Source organism: Tympanuchus pallidicinctus, unplaced genomic scaffold (genome assembly GCF_026119805.1).
Source record: "Tympanuchus pallidicinctus isolate F22 unplaced genomic scaffold, pur_lepc_1.0 scaffold8, whole genome shotgun sequence".
NCBI classification, from domain to species: Eukaryota; Metazoa; Chordata; class Aves; order Galliformes; family Phasianidae; genus Tympanuchus; species Tympanuchus pallidicinctus.
In genome coordinates, this window is record NW_026294802.1 from 43,868,205 (window position 1) to 43,887,430 (window position 19,226).

At 38.8% G+C, this 19,226-nt stretch overlaps 1 protein-coding gene across 2 annotated transcripts in view; it reads right to left on the bottom strand.

Moving 5' to 3' along the window:
* The window catches only part of MOV10L1 (Mov10 like RISC complex RNA helicase 1), a 36,016-nt gene that overhangs the window by 13,618 nt on the left and 3,172 nt on the right, over nt 1–19,226 (bottom strand). For both annotated transcript variants that reach the window (XM_052669201.1, XM_052669202.1), the window contains exons 3-16: nt 14,738–14,894; nt 14,228–14,340; nt 13,192–13,382; nt 10,848–10,988; nt 9,975–10,204; nt 9,651–9,840; nt 6,621–6,815; nt 5,825–5,936; nt 4,827–5,004; nt 3,336–3,406; nt 2,877–2,968; nt 2,071–2,129; nt 1,479–1,594; nt 66–162 (exon numbers count right to left, since the gene is read on the bottom strand). In XM_052669201.1, the coding sequence (XP_052525161.1) occupies nt 66–162; nt 1,479–1,594; nt 2,071–2,129; nt 2,877–2,968; nt 3,336–3,406; nt 4,827–5,004; nt 5,825–5,936; nt 6,621–6,815; nt 9,651–9,840; nt 9,975–10,204; nt 10,848–10,988; nt 13,192–13,382; nt 14,228–14,340; nt 14,738–14,894 (1,942 nt within the window). The remainder of the gene's footprint in view (nt 1–65; nt 163–1,478; nt 1,595–2,070; nt 2,130–2,876; nt 2,969–3,335; nt 3,407–4,826; nt 5,005–5,824; nt 5,937–6,620; nt 6,816–9,650; nt 9,841–9,974; nt 10,205–10,847; nt 10,989–13,191; nt 13,383–14,227; nt 14,341–14,737; nt 14,895–19,226) is intronic.

A 19,226-nucleotide genomic window follows, 5' to 3' on the forward strand; every position in this document is an offset into this window, starting at 1 on the left:
GTCTGAAGTGACTGCAAATCTTGAACTGGCTATACTTCAATACTGAAGAAAGTAGTAGAATATACCAAGCTGGCTTGTTTCCACAGAAGCAGTCGCTGCACCTGCTATGTTTATCTGCCTCGATGGTGTGCATTTTGCCCACTTGTTCTGCAGCTTTCTGACCTGGAAATATCAAACAAAGGTAAACACATTTATAACTTTACAGAAACAAGCAACCATCTACACTAATACTTGAAATTGCTTAGTTTTGTTTTTTCCCCGTTAAATGGGTTTACTTCAGTAAACAGAATATCTGTGAAGAAGAGATTCTGCAAACAGTTGTGGTGGAAAGAGGCAATGTGTGGGTTCAGAAACAGATGACAGAACTTACTGATGATATAAGATGGGGCAAATATTATTATCTTCAGCAACTATGATGTGAACAAATACACACTCAGTAAATTAGCAAACAACACAATATCAACAGCCTTAGCTGAAATGCCTGATGGTTCATCTTCATTTGAAGAAATTTTGCAGTAAGATAAAAAAAAAAACCTCATGAAAATCTAAATTGAAAGCTCTGCACCTGAGAATGAGTAACTGTATGAATCAGGACAGGCTATGAGAACACTAACAGAGCAGTGATCCCCAGGCCCTGTTCAGGAAACTGAGTTACTATGGATGCCTCATGTATAGAAATATCATGTTTCTAAGAACTAGAGAAGTTGAAACAACTTATCTTTTCCAGCTTGATAATGAAGAGGTAAATAGGCAGCCTAATGCCTATCACGGCTTAGAACAGAGTTAGGAAAAGGAAAAAAATAAATAAGAGACCAACACTTCTCAATTCTTTGTAGTAGCATATAATGTAACAAGGGGCCACATCTGAAGTTGCAGATAGAAGATTCACACTGTGAACTGGGGGTTGAAATCATTCAGTGGAAATGTTGTAAAACGTTGAGAAAGGTTATACAGATGTTGTGGAACCTCTGAACAAAATTAAATAAACCTAACCCCAAAGCTGACTTGATTCAGTGCTGGTGACAATCTACTCCAAAATAGGAAAGAGGACTAAATATCATCTGAAGGTTGTTTTAAGAAAGACCTCTACAATTTCTTCCTATAATTTAACAAGCAATAAAGAAGCCTAAGTAACTTTGCACAGATCAGGATGTTACCTGCCACAGGGAGAGAACTTCACATATCTTAGAAGTTGCTATGAAAACTAGTTTAAGGGAAATCTGACAGTTCATATTATTATAATACAGATTGTTACGAGAACTTTCCCTTCTAGATGAGAGGATTAGCTTAATAGCATCGTTTGTCATAAAATTTCCTGTCTTCAGGTAAGCAAACAAACTTCTGTCATCAGAAAGTAGCAGAATGTGACTTCAATTATTTGATGCTAAAACAAATACTTGCAAACAACAGCCATGAAGTACATATCTGTTACAAATTTGGACGTTGCTCAGTTAGAACAAACATTTACAGACAGTTACCTCACGCTTCTGCTGGGAACACAGCTCAAGGCCATCATCAGCTCCACAATACTCAGTGATATTCTGGGTCTTGACATCTTGTGGTGACTGTAAGAGAAGCTTCTCTGGAAATAACACTTCAGGTTCAGAAGAGAAAGTAGAAAAATTTGAGAACACACATTTTGCTGATGTATCACCCTGCTCTATGTTTTTATAGCTGGTTTATAATCCTAACACAAAAGTGGAAAAGATCTGTGCAAAGATCACATGGACCATTCTGCTCAATCACAGAACAGGGCATCTGTGCTTTTTAGTTAAGTTCTGAGGTAACACAAAGCACTGCCATTTCACATACCATTGCTACAGCTGTATGATTTATACAGAGCTTATCTGTTCAAACTATTTACAAAAGCTCAAGTTTTCATTCACGTTCTTTTTGATGGCCAATAAGACCCCCTCTACATTTAGACAGCTGTTTTTCAATTAAAAGAACAGAAAATTCCTGTAAAAAGAGACTATAATGCATCCATCTAAGTATGCCTTGATGTGAAAGCAGTAAAAAACACGACTCCCCACAAGCCTCTCCACACAGCTTAAATCAACTGAAGTGTACCTTTTTCACCCAGACACTTAGCTTGCTCAACTGCCATCTGGCACCGCCTGCTAGGAATCCTGTTATTAGAACAGCAGATCAACAGTTTGTGGATTAAGGTAAAATCCCAGATTTTCATAAACTACAGAAGCATTAAGGTAACCAGTACATTTCCTGTGTAGCAGAGCTTATAAAAACAGTTCTACACAGAAATACTGCAGGGTATTTATTGGAAAATATACTGTAGACATGTCAGTCAACAGCTTTGCTATGAGCATTAATACATCTCTTCAATGAGAAATATAACCTTTTGTCTCAGAGTTGGATAGTTTTTCATGCAAGCTTTCTGCAAAACTGATCTTAAATGGAAGATTAAGCACCTATATACAAATAATACACCAAAAATAAAGTGTGAGTAGTTAACATCAGCAATTTATAAACAGTCCTCCGGTCATAATGGTGGAATTTTTTCTTAAGAAATAAAAAACACAAAGAATCAAAATTTATACAACGAAAAAGAACGAAAAAGAAAATTTATACAACCCCAGTGACTGCTTCAATGCCAGGTGGTGGAATAATCACTTCCACATAAAAACAGAAACACAAGACAAGAATGCTTTGTACACAATGACTACCACTGCAGTCTTTTATCAAGCAGGATAGTGGGAAAGAGGTGAAAGAGTTGGATCCTAACAGCTTAATTGTGCCCTTCCTGTAACCACCAAAACCACAGTGAGACAGTCGCACGTGTTTTCAAAATTTACTTTGCTAGAGGAATCATGTATTGTAGCTCATCAATGCAGATTTCTGGAAGTGCATTAAAATACCTGGAGTAAACAAATTCCACATCCATGGGTTCTGAGTTGTAAGCCCGTTCAAAATCAGCATTACATTTAAGAGTAACATCTTCATTACATATCTGTAGGAAAAAAGCAAAGATCAGTGTATTGATGAGGAGTTTAGTCATTCATACACAAAAGCATATTTGAAATTACTGGGAAACTGAACACCTTAGTCACCTAGATTTTATTAACAACCAACACATTACAGTTCTAGATTACTTTATGAGTGCCTTCAGGGCAGGTAAGGATTATAATCTAGAGAAAAGGAAGTCCCTGGAAAAACTAAATTCACAATAAAAATACATCACTTAGTACATTAAAAAAAAATAACCTGTTTTGAGGAAGGCAGATTAAGCTAGTCTCTAATCTTGTTAATTAATTGCCAGCTTCCCCTTTGAATCCTGTGGGTTACAGTATTTTCAACAGAAGACAGACCTTACTTACCTCAGTAACATAGGCAATGTACTCTATTATATGCTCAGAATAGACCTGACTTTTCAGTATCACCTTATCACCTAATTAGAAACAAAAGATAACACACAGTTACAAGAAATACAAATGAAGCGCTGCAGCGAGAGTTTTACTTTCACAGAATCACAGAATTACAGAATCACAGAATCACAGAATTGTAGGGGTTGGAAGGGACCTCCAGAGATCATCGAGTCCAACCCCCCTGCCAAAGCAGGTTCCCTACAGCAGGTCGCACAGGTAGGCATCCAGGCAGGTCTTGAACATCTCCAGAGAAGGAGACTCCACCACCTCCCTGGGCAGCCTGTTCCAGTGCTCCGTCACCTCACTGTAAAGAAGTTCTTGCGCACATTTGTGCGGAACTTCCTATGCTGCAGCTTATGTCTGTTTCCCCTTATCCTGTCTCCACTCACCACTGAAAAGAGTCCAGCCTCACCATTCTGCCCCCACACCTTAGATATTCATAGACCTGGATCAGGTCCCCTCTCAGTCGTCTTTTCTCAAGGCTGAACAGACCCAGTTCACTCAGCCTTTCCTCATAGGAGAGATGCTCCAGGCCCTTCACCATCTTTGTGGCCCTCCGCTGGACTCTTTCCAAGAGATCCCTGTCTTTTTTGTACTGGGGAGCCCAGAACTGGACGCAGTACTCCAGATGAGGCCTTACCAGGGCAGAGTAGAGGGGGAGGATCACCTCCCTCAACCTGCTGGCCACGCTCTTTTTAATGCACCCCAGGATGCCATTGGCCCTCTTGGCCACAAGGGCACACTGCTGGCTCATGGCCAACCTGTCGTCCACCAGGACACCCAGGTCCCTCTCCACAGAGCTCCCCTCCAGCAGCTCATCCCCCAACCTGTACTGGTGCATGCAATTATTCCTCCCCAGATGCAAGACTCTACACTTGCTTTTGTTAAACCTCATCTGGTTTCTTACTGCCCAGCTTTTTTCTTTCTCTGGGGTATGGTTACAAGAGATTTGCATGACAATACATCCTACAGCAAACTTGCTGTATCCATGAATAGCTCATTAGGCACTAGATCTGAACTGCTATATACAAGTATACATTACATTTTAAAAGGTATCAGATATTGATGCCATCAGACCTTCAACATCTCCTCTGAACAGTACCTTGCATACCACAGTATTAGATATTAGTAGTTTTTTGATTTTGATATATCTGTTGCTCTTTAGATCCTACCACATTGCAGTGTTTATTTTTGTGGAAATCCAGAAGCCTGAAAATAACAGATCACTTGTAATGGCAGACATACGTAATGCTTCTTCAGACAGCAGCCACAGCATGATTGTGAGACACAAGCAGTGCAGTTCACCTGTCCAGTAGCCTAGATTACTGATTTTGTGTTCAAACTTGTTGAAGACTTCCTTAAGTAAATGACAATGCAACTGATTTTGTACTGCAGTGAAAATACTCAACACAGTATTCAGCTTTATCTCGCATTAATCACTACCTGCAGCCAGGTGAGGTCTGCCTTCTTCCACTCCTGGCACTTCCAACACTAACAAATTCCCATTCCTTTTCAAAGTAACCCCACACATGTCAAAATTTTTTATTTCCATTTCCTGATGGATCTCTTCAAGCCACAAGAGAGTAGAAAACTTTGCTTCATAATTTTCCAGATTAAGATGCTGAAAAGAAAAACAGTAGACATTACATTTGTAACCTCTACACTGAAGTGCATTCATCCCATCAATCTTTATTATACTAAACATCTCTAAAATTACACTGCACAGCAACCAGGTTGCCAAATAAGGTGCATAAATACAGCACCTAAATAAACTAATCCTTTAAAGTCCCATAACAGACAACACAGAATTTGTATAGTCCCTGGAGCTAAGATAAAGCAGCCAGTCAGCTAAAGAGCTAATGATGTCTTGCCTAACTACAAATACAGTTTCAACACCTGAATTCAGGGGCAGTTTAGAAACAGAATTCTACTGCTCACCAATCCCAGAAAGCATAAAAAAATCTTTGCACATTGCACAAAGACAGAGTCACATCAGCCTGCCCTGTTTGGTTATTACACAGCTTGTGACAAGCTGAAAGAACCTGAACTTTCCCCCTCAGAGCTTAACACATCTCTCTGAAGAGGTTTTTCCAGCAGCACAAAACTCTCTAAACAATCAACAGCAAAGAATGCTTTCACTTAGAATATATTCTCACTTAAATGCGAGTCTAATCAGCAGTGCTGATCTTTTGCCACCTTTTGTAATATCCCTCCCCAGCATCAACAACTTCTCCAATCTTGCAGTTTACCATTTTTCTTTCTTACAAAGCTTGGATTCTGTGACCCACCAAAACCTATTCAAATTAAAGGATACAGTCTGTCTACTTGCTAACGCTATCTTATCTTCTATTACACTAAGAGCTACAAATTTTTGCCAAATAAAAGCCAGTTTGAAAAGACAAATAAAATAAATTTCCTTATACAAATCTACACTTGCATACCTCTGCAAGGAGAGGCTGAAAGCTCAGAATATCTAACTTCTGCTCCACGCATCTTCTTAACTCGTTTGGTATGGTGTAATGTGGGAGGAAGCTTGGAAATTTTCTGCTACTTCTAAAACAGAAACATACCATATCATTAGCTGGTTTTTTAAATTTTATGGGAAGGAAACCTAATTAACATGCCACATCATTGAAGCTACTAAAAAACATACGCGTGAAATGAAACAATGATTGCTTCAAGATTGTAATTCTAAGTTTGCTATTCTGACATGAAAGGTGTTTCAGCTACTGATTGTACAAAAACATTATGAACCTGCTTTTATCCTCTTTCCTTTTGTCATATTTTTATAACTAAGCAAACAGTGTAAGTTAATATTTAGATTTTTTGAATTATTTGCAATTATTTGCAAAATGAAAAATTCTAAATCAAAGATGAACATCTACAAATTTATCTGATAGAGGTGCCAAACTGCTGGAGGATTTAATAAGTCAATTCCAAACGTGATTAAGAGACGAAAAATATGAAATAACTCACTTGTAGGACACAGCTGCACAGTAATCTGATTTGTAAGTTACATTTGTACGTACATAGAAGAGCGTTTCTGTCTGAACAGATTGCAAGGAAATCAAGCAGCTCATTACTAGAAAAACTCTTCTGTCAGTAAAGTCTGAAATTAATTAACATGCTTATAACACTTATGAAAATATGCACAAACTCTTTCAGTTTCACGTTTAGCAAATGATATACAACAGCACTACACAAGTAGTATTTTTTCCCCTCTCCAATTCACCATACCTTCTGTATTTGGGGGCAATAACCATTGTCTTCTTTTGCTGAGGTACTGAAGAAATGTCAAGCTTTCTTGCAGAAAATGGCTCCACAGGTGCTATTAGTAATTCCGCTTCATTTGTTACAGTAGTTTCAATACAGCGTCCAATAGTAAAATCAGAAAAACCAAGCAACAAGAGCTCTTTATTGTATCCAGGATTTCTTCAAATAAGAAAAAGTTATGTTCTTAAAATCATCATGTACACATTTTGTTTTCTCTAGTCATAAGTACTATTTTTTTTCCCCAGTGAAAATGTAGTTCTCGTGCCAATTCAGTAGCAATATAAGAGCTGCTAACTTGGGGCAATTCCCCACTTCACTTCCTTCCCTAGTCCCTTCAGTCCAAGTATCACCTTGCATAATGAAAAAATAAAGTACTTAAAAACTTCTGTTTCATCAAAAGCTTGGCTAAAGAGCAAAATCCCTCTCCTTAACTAGATACAGAATAACAAGATGACAGGAGTATTACTGTACCTGAACACGATGAGACAAACATTTCCCTTAGAGGAACCTACAGAGTATCCCTTCTGTGCGTACAGCAGCAGCTTAGCTTTGCCTTGCTTAAAGGGACTCAGAACTGAGTCTTAACTACAAACACATCAAGTGGAAAAAGCACAAACTATCCTTTATCTTCTCAAAAACTGTACTTTGTATGTGTAAGTGGGACTGGGGAATGACTGATTAAAAAATAAATAAATAAAAGAAAACAAAACATAGAGAATGTTTTCTTCAGATCCAGTTCTAAGGAACTTAAGACCAAAGCCCCTGGCATACACCTTGTGCTCCAAAACACCTTAATGAGCTCTTCCTACAACTACTCTGAGACAGATTCTCTCACTGGCACTAATGACACAGTTCATTGTGTGTCACTGTGTGTCTGAAATAGGAGCATCCCAGAAGGATTCCACCTTACTTTTGCTTTGGCAGGATTACCGCTTTTTCATGCCAACTAATGCTACCTATTCAGGTTAAAGCTGCGGCCTGTTTTCTCTCTGATATGCACTCAGTGCAGACAATGAACGATGCAGATTCAAGGTCTAGAATTTCAGTCTCTGCAGTCTTTCAAAGTGGCCAGCAAACATTTGTTATCTTCATGCTGCTGTCTCCCATGGAGCGTTGAGCAGACTGTTCTGTATTCTTAGAAGATTTTCAGGCTTTGCGGCATTCACAGCGAAATACAAATTGCTCCTTCTACACCCGCCTTTCTCCATAAAGGCAGGGCAAACTCTCAGGTTACTTTTCAAACTACACCAAAATCATTTTCCCATGAAAATTCCTCCCCCCGCCACAACACTGAAAGTGTTAACATAAGTGGTCTGCAAGTTAATGCGCTGTTACTTCAATGAGTGTGACAAATAAAGAAATCTGCAAGCCTCCATGAATTATTACCTTAAGGAAGAAAGCCTTTTTTCTCCAGCCCAGATAACTTGCATTTAATGTCACTGACCAGGAAAGTTTGAGATTAGGATATGCAACAACGTGAATATGATTTCAGAGTACGTAGACTGAAGGAAACACATCAGCCAAAAAAAAAAAACCAACAACAAACCCTAGAAATGTTAGCTCTAGTGCTCATGGAACTACTGACTTCTAAATGAAAATATAACCAATTGTAAAAGTTACCTTCACTTTACTGCCTTTCTCCATAAAATATCTAGTCTGACTGTATTTCATCATTAACTAACTTTTCATTTGACAAAAAATCAGAACTAAGTGTTGAATGTTCAATCTCCAGTACAGATGTCCAAACCCTTTGCTAATGCATACCAGCTTACTTTACACCAAAAAAACTCCACAACATTCTATGATCGGGTGACTCATCTAATGGATGAGAAAAAGACCGTGGATGTAATGTACCCAGTAAAGCCAAAGGCTTTACAACTGCCTCATACAGTATTCTCCTGGAGAAGCTGGAAGCCCATGGCTTGTACAGCTGTAATCTTTGCTGGGTAAAAAACTGGCTGGACGGCTGGGCCCAGAGAGCAGTGGTGAATGGAGTTAAATGCAGCTGGCAAAGGGTCAATAGCGGTGTTTCTCAGGGTATCAGCATTAGGCCCAGCCCTGTATATTATATCTTTATTGATAATCTGGATGAGGGGATTGAATGCACCCTCAGCAAGCCTGCAGATGATGCCAAGCTGGGTGGAAGTATTGATCTGCCTGGGAGTTAGGAAGCCCCTACAGAGGGATCTGCATAGGACAGACCAGCAGGCTGGGGCCAACTGTATAATCTTCAACAATACCAACTTCCGGGTCCTGTACTTTGGTTGCAACAATACCACGCAATGCTATCAGCTTGGGACAGAGTAGCTAACAAGCAGCATAGAAGGAAAAGGATTTGGGGTGTTAACAGCTCAACACGAGCCAGCAGTGAGCCTAGGCGGCCAAGAAGGACGATGGCATCCTGGTTTGTTATCAGAAACAGTGTAATCAGCAGGAGAGGAAGGTGAACATTCCTCAGTACTTGCAACTGGTGAGGTTGCACCTTGAGTACTGTGCTCACTTTCAGACCACTTACTACAAGAAAGACACTGAGGCCCAGAGAAGGGCAACGAAGCTGAGGAAGGGTCTGGAGCACAAGAACAGCTGAACGAACTGGGACTGTTCAGTCAGGAGAAGAGGAAGCTCATAAGAGTTTATCTTATCACTCCCTACAGCCTCCTAAGAGGAAGCTGTGGCAAGCTGGAGGTTGGCCTCTTCTCAGATAATTAGTGATGAGAAGTAACAGTCCTAAGTTGTGCCAGAGGAGGTTCAGTTTTAGGAAGAATTTCTTATAAGAAAGAGCAGTTAGGCACTGGAACAAGTTACACAGGGAGGTGGTAGAGTCACTGCCTCTGAAGTTCAAGAAATGGGTAGATGTTGCACTGAGTGACATGGTTTAGTGGGCATGGTGGTGATGAGCTGATGGTTGGACTGGATGATCTTAGAATCATTAAGATCGACAACTACCACTATGATCTGTTTCTGTTACATCAATCAGTACAAAGAAATACTTACACAGCTGTGCATATGATCACTATGAATGTTTTTCCACCTGGTGGGATCACAATTTCCTCGGTTATATCAGCATCATCTCTTGGTTGCTGTACATCTCTCTGCTCTTCTCTATGACACAGATTCTGATCTTTAACCAGGGAAAAGTTTTCTTCTGTCTTTGATAAATTTATTTCCTGAGGATTTACTCCTTCTGCAGAAAGCAGATAATAATAAATTCTATTGTCAGAATTGTTACGGCTAGCATAGACAAGCCTTTTCAAACAAACTTATGGGTCTTCTGTGGAGTCTGCACACACATTTTAAAATGGTAACATTTGACTGTACCTGAAATTATTCCATTCTTCATAATGGATGTATTAGTCAATGACTGTGCTGCTGCTCCACAGGAACTCACTGCAGCTTTTGCAATGCTTTCTTGATTTGTTGGAGAAGATGACAGATACGCTGCTGGACTATTCTGGTATTTTTGAGGAATCTGAAAACTGAATTGCTTGTCTTTCACCCATCCAGCTAATCTGCAGCTTATTAAGGACTGTGGTACACTCCCTTTATTCCTAGAAGTAGTTATGAGATTAATCATATAATTAAACTCACTGACAGCATTGATAACAGGAAGCTTAATCCTACATAAAATCGTAATTGTTTGTGGGGTTAATTCACCGTTGTTTCATAACCACTATCAGCAAGAAACTGCTCTGCTTCTTCTAATTCACAAGGACTAGAATTCTGCTAGATGTTAGTACTTCTAGGTCATATCAAGTACTATATGAAATGGTAGAACAGCAGAATAATCTGCAATATACATACAGAAATACTGTCTATAAACTATAAGTAACAGTAAACCCTTCTCCCCAGTGATAGGGAAATGAACCTTAGAAAATAAGAAGACATCACAACAAACAGAACATTCAGTTTTGACTCCATTTCTGCATCCATACCCAAAAAACTAGGATTTAAAAGAGACTTATGATTGGAAAATTGCAGAACACTGTCTGAAAATTGCAGGCTCTTTAAAAAGATCATCCTAATGTCATTAATTCTAACAAGAAAACCTTCTCCAAAATCCCTGTATTTATGGGTTATCTGAAAACCATAAATGACAACACTTAACAGTGAGAGACTTCTGTACAAAATAGAGGTTTACAAACTACAGAGTAGTGGAATGGAAAAAAGATCAGAACAAGCAGAAGGGCTTACTCTATCCAAACGATCATGCTTCTAGATTCCCCCTGCTTCATAGTTCCAAAATCAGTTATTTTTGATACCTCCAGCCCTCCTTTGTTTTTCATTAAGTTTTCATAAGGTTCATCTGTATCATGTCCATTTGACTGAGACTCTCTGTAAAAAGATTGAATTTTATAATAGTAGTCTTGAAACAAATAGACTTCAAAAGTATTTTTTAACTCAGCACACTCAGGAAGTATCTTGGATTAAGAACTATCATACCAAAGAACAGTGACAATGTTTATGCAGAAGCAGCTGAGAGAATTGACCTCCTCAGCTACTTACACTTCCTGAACCTTTAGGTTACCTTTATTAGTTTAAGCAAAAAAATAAAAGCAGCAAGCCTTTCATCAATACCACTGTAAACCAGAGTAAAAACTTGAGTACAAGATTAAAATGATTAAGAAGCTAGCTCTTTCTTGAAGAGCTGAAGCAAATGGTGATTGAAGCTACTGTGGAACTCCTTGGGAGCTGAAGCAGGAAACATCAGAGACCAGGTCCTTAGCAACAGTCCTACTCAGAACTGGAGCTTGAAAGAGAAAATGAACAGACTGTTTAAAGGTTTTTGAAGATGTAAATGCTTGGGATGCATCTTCTGCCTGCTGCAACAATCTGAAAGAAGTACAAAACGGAAAAAAGTTAAAAAAAAAAAAAAAAAAAAAAAAAAAAAGCTGGAAACCAAAAAGCAACCTTAAGCACTACTGTTACACTACTGAAGAAAGCCTACAAGGCCAAAGTCACAAACTTCTTGTTGCTCTCAGTGATCTGACTGGCTACTTGTAAAAGACATCTTAAAAACTCCTTGTGAAGGAGTTTCTACTCCTTCACTAGAAAGACTATTCAGTTCGTTAAAAAGGCATTTCAAAAGAGTTTAATAACATCTCCAATATTTGTATACTCTAAGTACTCCTTAGTTACCCAATGCAGCAAAGTACAAAATTAACACAGCTGTTCTTCATTAGCTACATCAGAGCTGACCCTCAAAGCCCACTCCTGTACCTGTGTCACGGCAACCCCCACTGTAAGTACAAGCTGGGGGATGTAAGGATGAAGCACAGCCCTGCTGAAGAAGATGTGAAGTGTACTGGTGCACAGTAAGCTGGATATGAGCCAGCAATGTGTCCTCACAGCCCATCATATCCTGGGCTGTATCAAATGATTCATTGCCAGCAGCTCAAGAGAGGGGATCCTGCTCCTCTATTCTGCACTGGTGTAGATCTCAACTGGAGCAATCCAGATGTGGAGAGCTCAGCACAGGAGAGACCCGGAGTTGTTGGAGCACATCTAGAGTAAAGCCACAAAAATGGTGCAAGGGATGGAACACCTCCCCAGTGAGGACAGGCTGAGAGCTGAGGCTCTTCAGTCTGGAGAAGAAAATGCTCCAGGGAGATCTAAAAGCAGCCTTTCAGTACCTAACGAGGGATCTCTATGAAAGAAGGGCACAGATTCTTTAGCAGAGTCTTTCGTGATAGGACAAGGGGAAATAGTTTCAAAACTAAAGATTTAGACTGCGTGTATGGAAATTCTGATTTATTTATTTTTACAATAAAAGTAGTAAAGCACTGGAACAAGTTGTCCAGGGAGGTGGCAAATACCTCATACCTGGAAACATTCAAGGACAGACTGGACGGAGCTCTGAGCTGCAGATGCTCCTGTTCATTGCAGGTGAGATGAACTACATGATCTTCAAAGGTCCCTTCATACACAAAAGATTCTATGATCTTCTGAAGAGACAGAACAAAGTAAATTATCCCACAGACAATATTTTTGAGGCTTACAGAGATCTGCTGTGCTCTCCTTTGGACTATCCGATTGGTTCACTGCTTATCTTCTACCAGAAGAATCAGCCTACCAAGAACTGCTTGCACCAAGAATGCTAGCTTGAATTTGTGAGCCCAGCTCCAGATCTCTCCTGCAGAAGTGCTATTGACTTTACTGTATATTCTGCACTTGTGTAGTGGACTACTTCACGAAATTTTGCTTCTTCCCATATTTAACTATTTTATTTAATACCAGTTTTATTAAGGTTTCTAACAGTCCAATCCTCAGTAGAGGAGCAATGCAGACTACAGATGAAATAAAAGCATGAGCTTGGCATTTATTAAACTCAGTAAAATTCAATCCTTGCCCAGCTGTATCTCTGAGCTCAACCTGTTTTATTTCTTCAACAGGTGCAGATCCTCCACCTTCTGGAAAGGAAGGAGAAAAAGCTAGGGCTTATATCACTCTCACCTTCCCAACAGACACAAGAAAAATTAAACTGCAATTTATCTGTACTTGTTAGCAAGTGGAAGGAGAACAAAAGAATAAATGTTACCCATTCTGGTCGACTGGAGTCAAGCAGAGAGCTCTCCAAACATGAAATGACTGACTGCTCTCCACCACAACCGCATTCACTAGATCATTTATACGTGGTGAATAGCCATAAGGAAGTCTCAGTGAATCCAGAGTGAAAAATATACTCTCATCTACTGTGCCAGTTCTTCCACACATGCTGGAAATGTGGACCTGCAACAGTTGTTATTCAGTGTTATTTGGTATTATTTGCTTAAGCTAAGAGGCATGAAACCAATGCTTAGTTTTCTCTGCCCCAGTCATACTAGTTTTAACAGTACAGAATAATCAGAGATCCAGAATGCATGAAAGAAAAATATACAACTCTAACCTTGAATCATTATTTGTCTTTAGCTCTCAAAGTGTAGGAAACAGAAGCACTTAGCTAAATATTAGGCCCCACACGGAGAGTGCTATATGTACGTTTGACTGAACTGCACCACCTGTCTTGCAGCTTAGCAACTCACCTAATTTATACTTCAGTATTAGCAGTCAAAACAGAAGGAAGTTTCTTTTCCCACAATCAACAAACAAGTATTATTCTCTATAGAAATTTAAGTAAAATATGATAATCCATAAAATCAATATAAGTTTTCCTAGAAGGCACAAATATTTTCAGGAAAATAAAGAAGGGAGCATTACTATTTTAAAAACAAAATAGTTGGACAATTTAAACACTAAAAGAAGTAATGACTAAGAAGTAAAGTGGAATTTATTGAGAGTCTGAAAATCCATGCATCCTTATTACAATCAGTATAACCAGACCAACACTATGCACCCAAATTCAGAATTGATAGCCAGTACATACATTAATCACCCTGTACTAACTAGAATGTGTACACATTTTCAAAAAGCTTAGTTGTAAATAAGCTATAATCATTATAATCCCTTGTGGAGTTGATATTTTGTAATATACTGTGTTACATACGATCTAGCAATACTTCCAAGTCCAGAAGCACCCACAAAACCCCCACTTCACACAAGATTCCTCTTGTCAAAATAAATTTACAGTAATTTACCTTGTCCACTCGCTTGTATCTCAAAGGCTTCACAGCAACTGCTCTACTGTTCCATGTTCCTGGATTAATGAAATACTTTGCTTGCACACAGTCACCCACACAAGGTCTAAAACCTACATAAAACAGAACATTTCTCAAGTTCAATTGCTATCTATTACATTTATATTATCCCCATGCAGAACTGGTTTAAGTTAAATAACGTGATCAGCCAAAACAACAAGTTGTTCAGATTCACTGAGTGTGAGCTTTTCTTTTCAGCTCTTCCTGTCTCCAGTAGGTTCTGACAAACTCCTTAATCGAAGCCAGTGGAAAGCACGCTTGTGTACACCACAACTGCTTGTACATTATGCTCTGTGAAAATGATCACGTTGCTTCCTTTGTGCAAACAGGTTGCTTCCTTTTCTTTGTTTCACTACACACACTTCCACTCAGAACTGCTCTGGGATGTGGACTGCGTGCTTACCAGATAAGCAGAAATTAAGAAAGAAAAACAAGAAAGCTCCTACATACCTTCACAGACATCTTCCATCATGAAAAGAGTATTGTGACTAATATAGCCACCATCCTTAGAAAGAGAGGTGATATTACCAACTAATATTTTCATATGTAGTTCAGTAGCACTACAAGCAGTACCGTAGTCTCCCCATGTACTCTGGACCGCATCTACCTGTTTTCATCATAAAAAACAAAAAACACAGCAGAAACATTCACAGAGCTGACACTTACAAACATGTATATTTAAAAGGACTCTTATTATAAATCTCAGAATTCCAACTGCTGCTGGAAGTCAATCTCCTTACCAGATCATTATGTACTCATAGCAGTTGTTCATTTTTGTATATATGTTTTAAAAAAACAAGTACTAAACAGCAAGTACCTTCCCCTTTAAGAGTCTGTTGCATTATGCTTCATAGTTGTCAGTCCTATAATTACAGATTAATCTGCAAAGTCTTTTTGATGCTCTTGTTTAAGTCTACTGGAAGTTTTCTTAACATTATACTGACAACAAAAACTGTATCTTCAGACCTGCTGAATTAGAACATCAAGCAAGAAACATAAATGTTTTCAAAATGCTGCTTATGAACACATTATGCATTTTACTCTGCCTCTCAATCATCTTTTTGTCACTGAAAGTAGAAAAATCCAAACATCTGCTTCTTAAGTGCTCTCCCTGTTACCACCTCATACATAAGTTTATTTACTTAAGCAGGCCTTTGCGGAGCACAGACCACAAACTGTCAATGTATACAAACCCTTTTTTCCCCTAGCTGCACTGGGGCAAAGATAACAGCATCTCTGGTCACACTTACTCCACAAGCATTCTAACAATTCTTAGAAATTTCTCTTCCTTGCTATTGAAGTGTCAGTACCATGAGGGCTTCCGGAGTCCCTGCTCTACAGTTCAAACACTTGCTCTTCAGAGTTTCTTTGCTCTCTGCAAGGACTGGTAGAACCATTAACAACATCAATACCACTGGATAGAAGCACTTACTGATGGTTCAGCAAGAACTGCTGACTCAGATGGTATGTAGAGAAACTGCACTGTGCAAGAAAGGAGATCTCAAATTCTTTTATGAGGCTAATGGGCATGAGGATTGAGGAAAGCATAAAGAAAACAGAAAGCAAAAAGAAACATGCAAGGCATGTCTGCGGTGATTAAACAAACTCAATGAAATGCCTAGAGACAACCTTTTCAATGAATAATATACATACAGTACAAGCCAGAGCATTAAGTTAACACAGTCAATTATATTCTACTCTTTTTAAGACAGCGTTCCGTAAAAAATTAATTCAGAAAGCAAGTGTTCACAAATTCAAAACCAAAATAAAGAAGCTGAACAGTAAGCTAGAACAATGTAAGTAACTAAAACAATAAAAATAACTGAATGGAAAAGGGAACAAAAATAGCTGCAGTGTTTTCATTTCCACAGGAAGATTAGAAACTCAGAAAGTATTTTTTTAATGTATAAGGAAAAAAAAAGTCACCAGTGACAAAAGTCCATACCTTGCTGTCTATCCTTTGCAGATCAGCATTTATGCACAGATGGAAAACACAGTTCTACACCTAGGCTTCTCACAAACACTACAAATAACTTTACACTGGTTAAATGCTATTACTATATTTTTCACAGGACATTTTTTGAGGCACAATTTTCACCCAGGACATTACAAAGCAAGATATTAATTGGTCATTCTTGATCATACATTGGTGTAGGGAACCTGCTTTGGCAGGGGGGTTGGATTCGATGATCGCTGGAGGTCCCTTCCAACCCCTACAATTCTGTGATTCTGTGATACAGGTCTTGATGCAGATACTGACATATCGCCTCAAAACAAGAGCAAGGCACTGAAGCTCCCTGAACCAGCCTTTGAGTTGGCTTTTCTTACAATAGAGCCCTGCTTAGCAAAGGAATTGACAAAGAACTCTAAGAGAATATATAGTGCCCATGTAAGATTTACACAGTCTGCAGGAAGACTTGTCCAAAGGACACCTCGCACGTACCTCCTGTGGTATCACACATGGTAACTGCTGAGCTAACAGCACGACCGACCAGTTCTCAGTACACTCCATTACAGCAGCTCTTACACCGTTTACTGTAAACAACACCACACTGCACAAGTGAGATGCAGTCCCAAAGCTGTTCCAGTCTGGAGTAATTACAAGTCTAAATCAGTTTATTCCCAAAAGCTTACAAAATATGCTATGATATAAAAAGCCACTACATCAAGGGAAACAATTACCCCATTTATTCATTATTGTATATATAATACTGCATGCAGTTTTGTGTCAGTATGATAACATTTTCAGGAAGTTATTTGTTTTCTCCTGCCTGAGGGATTAAAGAATCTTATTACCCTATGCTCAGAAGAAGCTGTGACTGAATCGCTATTGACTGTTTCAAGCAATGCTCTCAATACATCTCAACTTTGTGCTGCTACGTAGAAAGTGATCCACAGTTTAAATGAAGAGTATAGAACAAATTCAATTTGTTTTTATTTAAGTATTTAGAACATGTCTTTGGAGAAGGGACAACAGTGCTTTTCTACTGCAACCCTACAGGTTTGGGGAGGAGTGGCTGGAAAGCTGCCTGATGGAAAGGGACGTTGGTGTTCTGATGGACAGTTGGCTGACGATGAGCCAGCTGTGTGCCCTGCTGGCCAAGAAGGCCAATGGCATCCTGCCTTGTATCAGGAATGGTGTGTGAGTAATCCTGCCCCTGTACTCAGCATTGGTGAGGCCTCACCTCAAGTACTGTGTTTTGGGCACCTAGTACAGAAAAGACGTGGAGGTGCTGGAGCAGGTCCAGAAAAGGGCAACAAGTCTTGTGAAGGGCTTGGAGAATATGCCCTACAAGGAGAGACTGAATCTGAGAGAGCACTGGGGATGCTCAGACTGGGGAAAAGGAGGCTGAGGGGAGACCTTATTGCTCCCTTCCAATATCTGAAATGTGCTTACAGTGAGAGTGGGGTTGGTCTCTTCTCACTGGTGACAGGACAAGGGGAAATGGCCTCAAGTTGCTCCAGGGTAAGTTTAGGTTGGATATCAGGAAACACTTCTTTACAGAAAGGGTTGTTAAGCACTGGAATGGGCTCCCCAGGGGGGTGGTTGAGTCACCATCCCTGGGTGTTTAAAAACCATTTGGATGTGGCGCTCAGGGACATGATTTAGCAGAGGGTTGTTAGGGTAGTATGGTTAGATTGTGGTTGAACTCCATCTTTAAGGTCTTTTCCAAACTGAGTGACTCTCTGATTCTAACCAAAGATGAAAATCCATGACTTCTAATGTAGAAAACAGTATAATTATGATTACTCTTGTTTAAAAGTAATCCCAGATGCATTTCTTTTTCTAATCTGAGAAGAACAGTTAAATAATTTTCTTCTATTTGCAAGACCTTACAGACTACCACATCCTTTGAAGACAGGCTTTGTCTCCTTGCTTATTGGATTCTACTAAAAATAAAATAAGAGCAAGACTTCTCTTTCACTAGATTACCTTCCATGTTTTGTTTTAGCCATATAGTCTGACTCTCTTCCTACTGCTTTTTTTTTTTTTTTTCTCCTTAATCTCACTTAAACAATGGAACTGCACTGTCTTCAAAATGAAGTGGTTTCACTGAAGAAAAGCTCCCCCATCATTTTACTGCTTGGAGTTATCCGATATATTTCTAAGAGGAAAAAGAGATTTTATTTACTTCAGAAAAATCAACAATTACTAAAGTATATACTGGATAAAAGGAGGGAAAAAAACAGAGAAAAATGGAAGTATGCAACCTTTGAAGTTTTCCTGGAATCAAGTATTAAAAAGGTGTCTTAAATCCAGGTAAAAAAATAAAAACATAAAAAAAATCATCACCATGACCCAAACTCATTCTTATGAACTACTAACAACTCAGAAATAGTTTGAGCTCATTAGTCATTAGCTAAGTAGTTACAGAGCTTCAAGTTTGTTGAATTTCAGATACCTGGAACGTTAAAATAAATGGATCAAATCCTTGATTTTTAAGGGAAGGGGTCTAATCTTACTTTGGTTTGTTAGCAACCAAATTGCTGCACATATCAAGATAGTATTAACTTGCTTCCATCATGCAGCTGGTTATTGCTGGATGCTGCTGGCAACTGACAAAAATGTCTCAAACAAGAAACAAAATCAGGATAAAAAAAAAACAAATCAGAATATGTATGGCATAAAAGAAAGGCAGGAGGCTTCAGAAATCCCAAATCAATTCAAGTTTTTTTTACCTCCTTTCTCTAGTTTATAGGCACATTGTCTGTTGATTTAGTTTAGTAAAGGTAAGTGAACAGCAATTATTAAGTTTTTAAATCTGGTAACTGGCTATTAAACTCACATTTCATAACTTCTGTTAATAACATACACTTCCTCCTAACTGAAACACAATGCCTGAAGTCACTGTGATGACTGTGTTCCTTATAATAGCACGACCTCTTAAGTTCCTTAACTAGAAAATAACAATTTAAAGACAACTACATTAACTTTGAA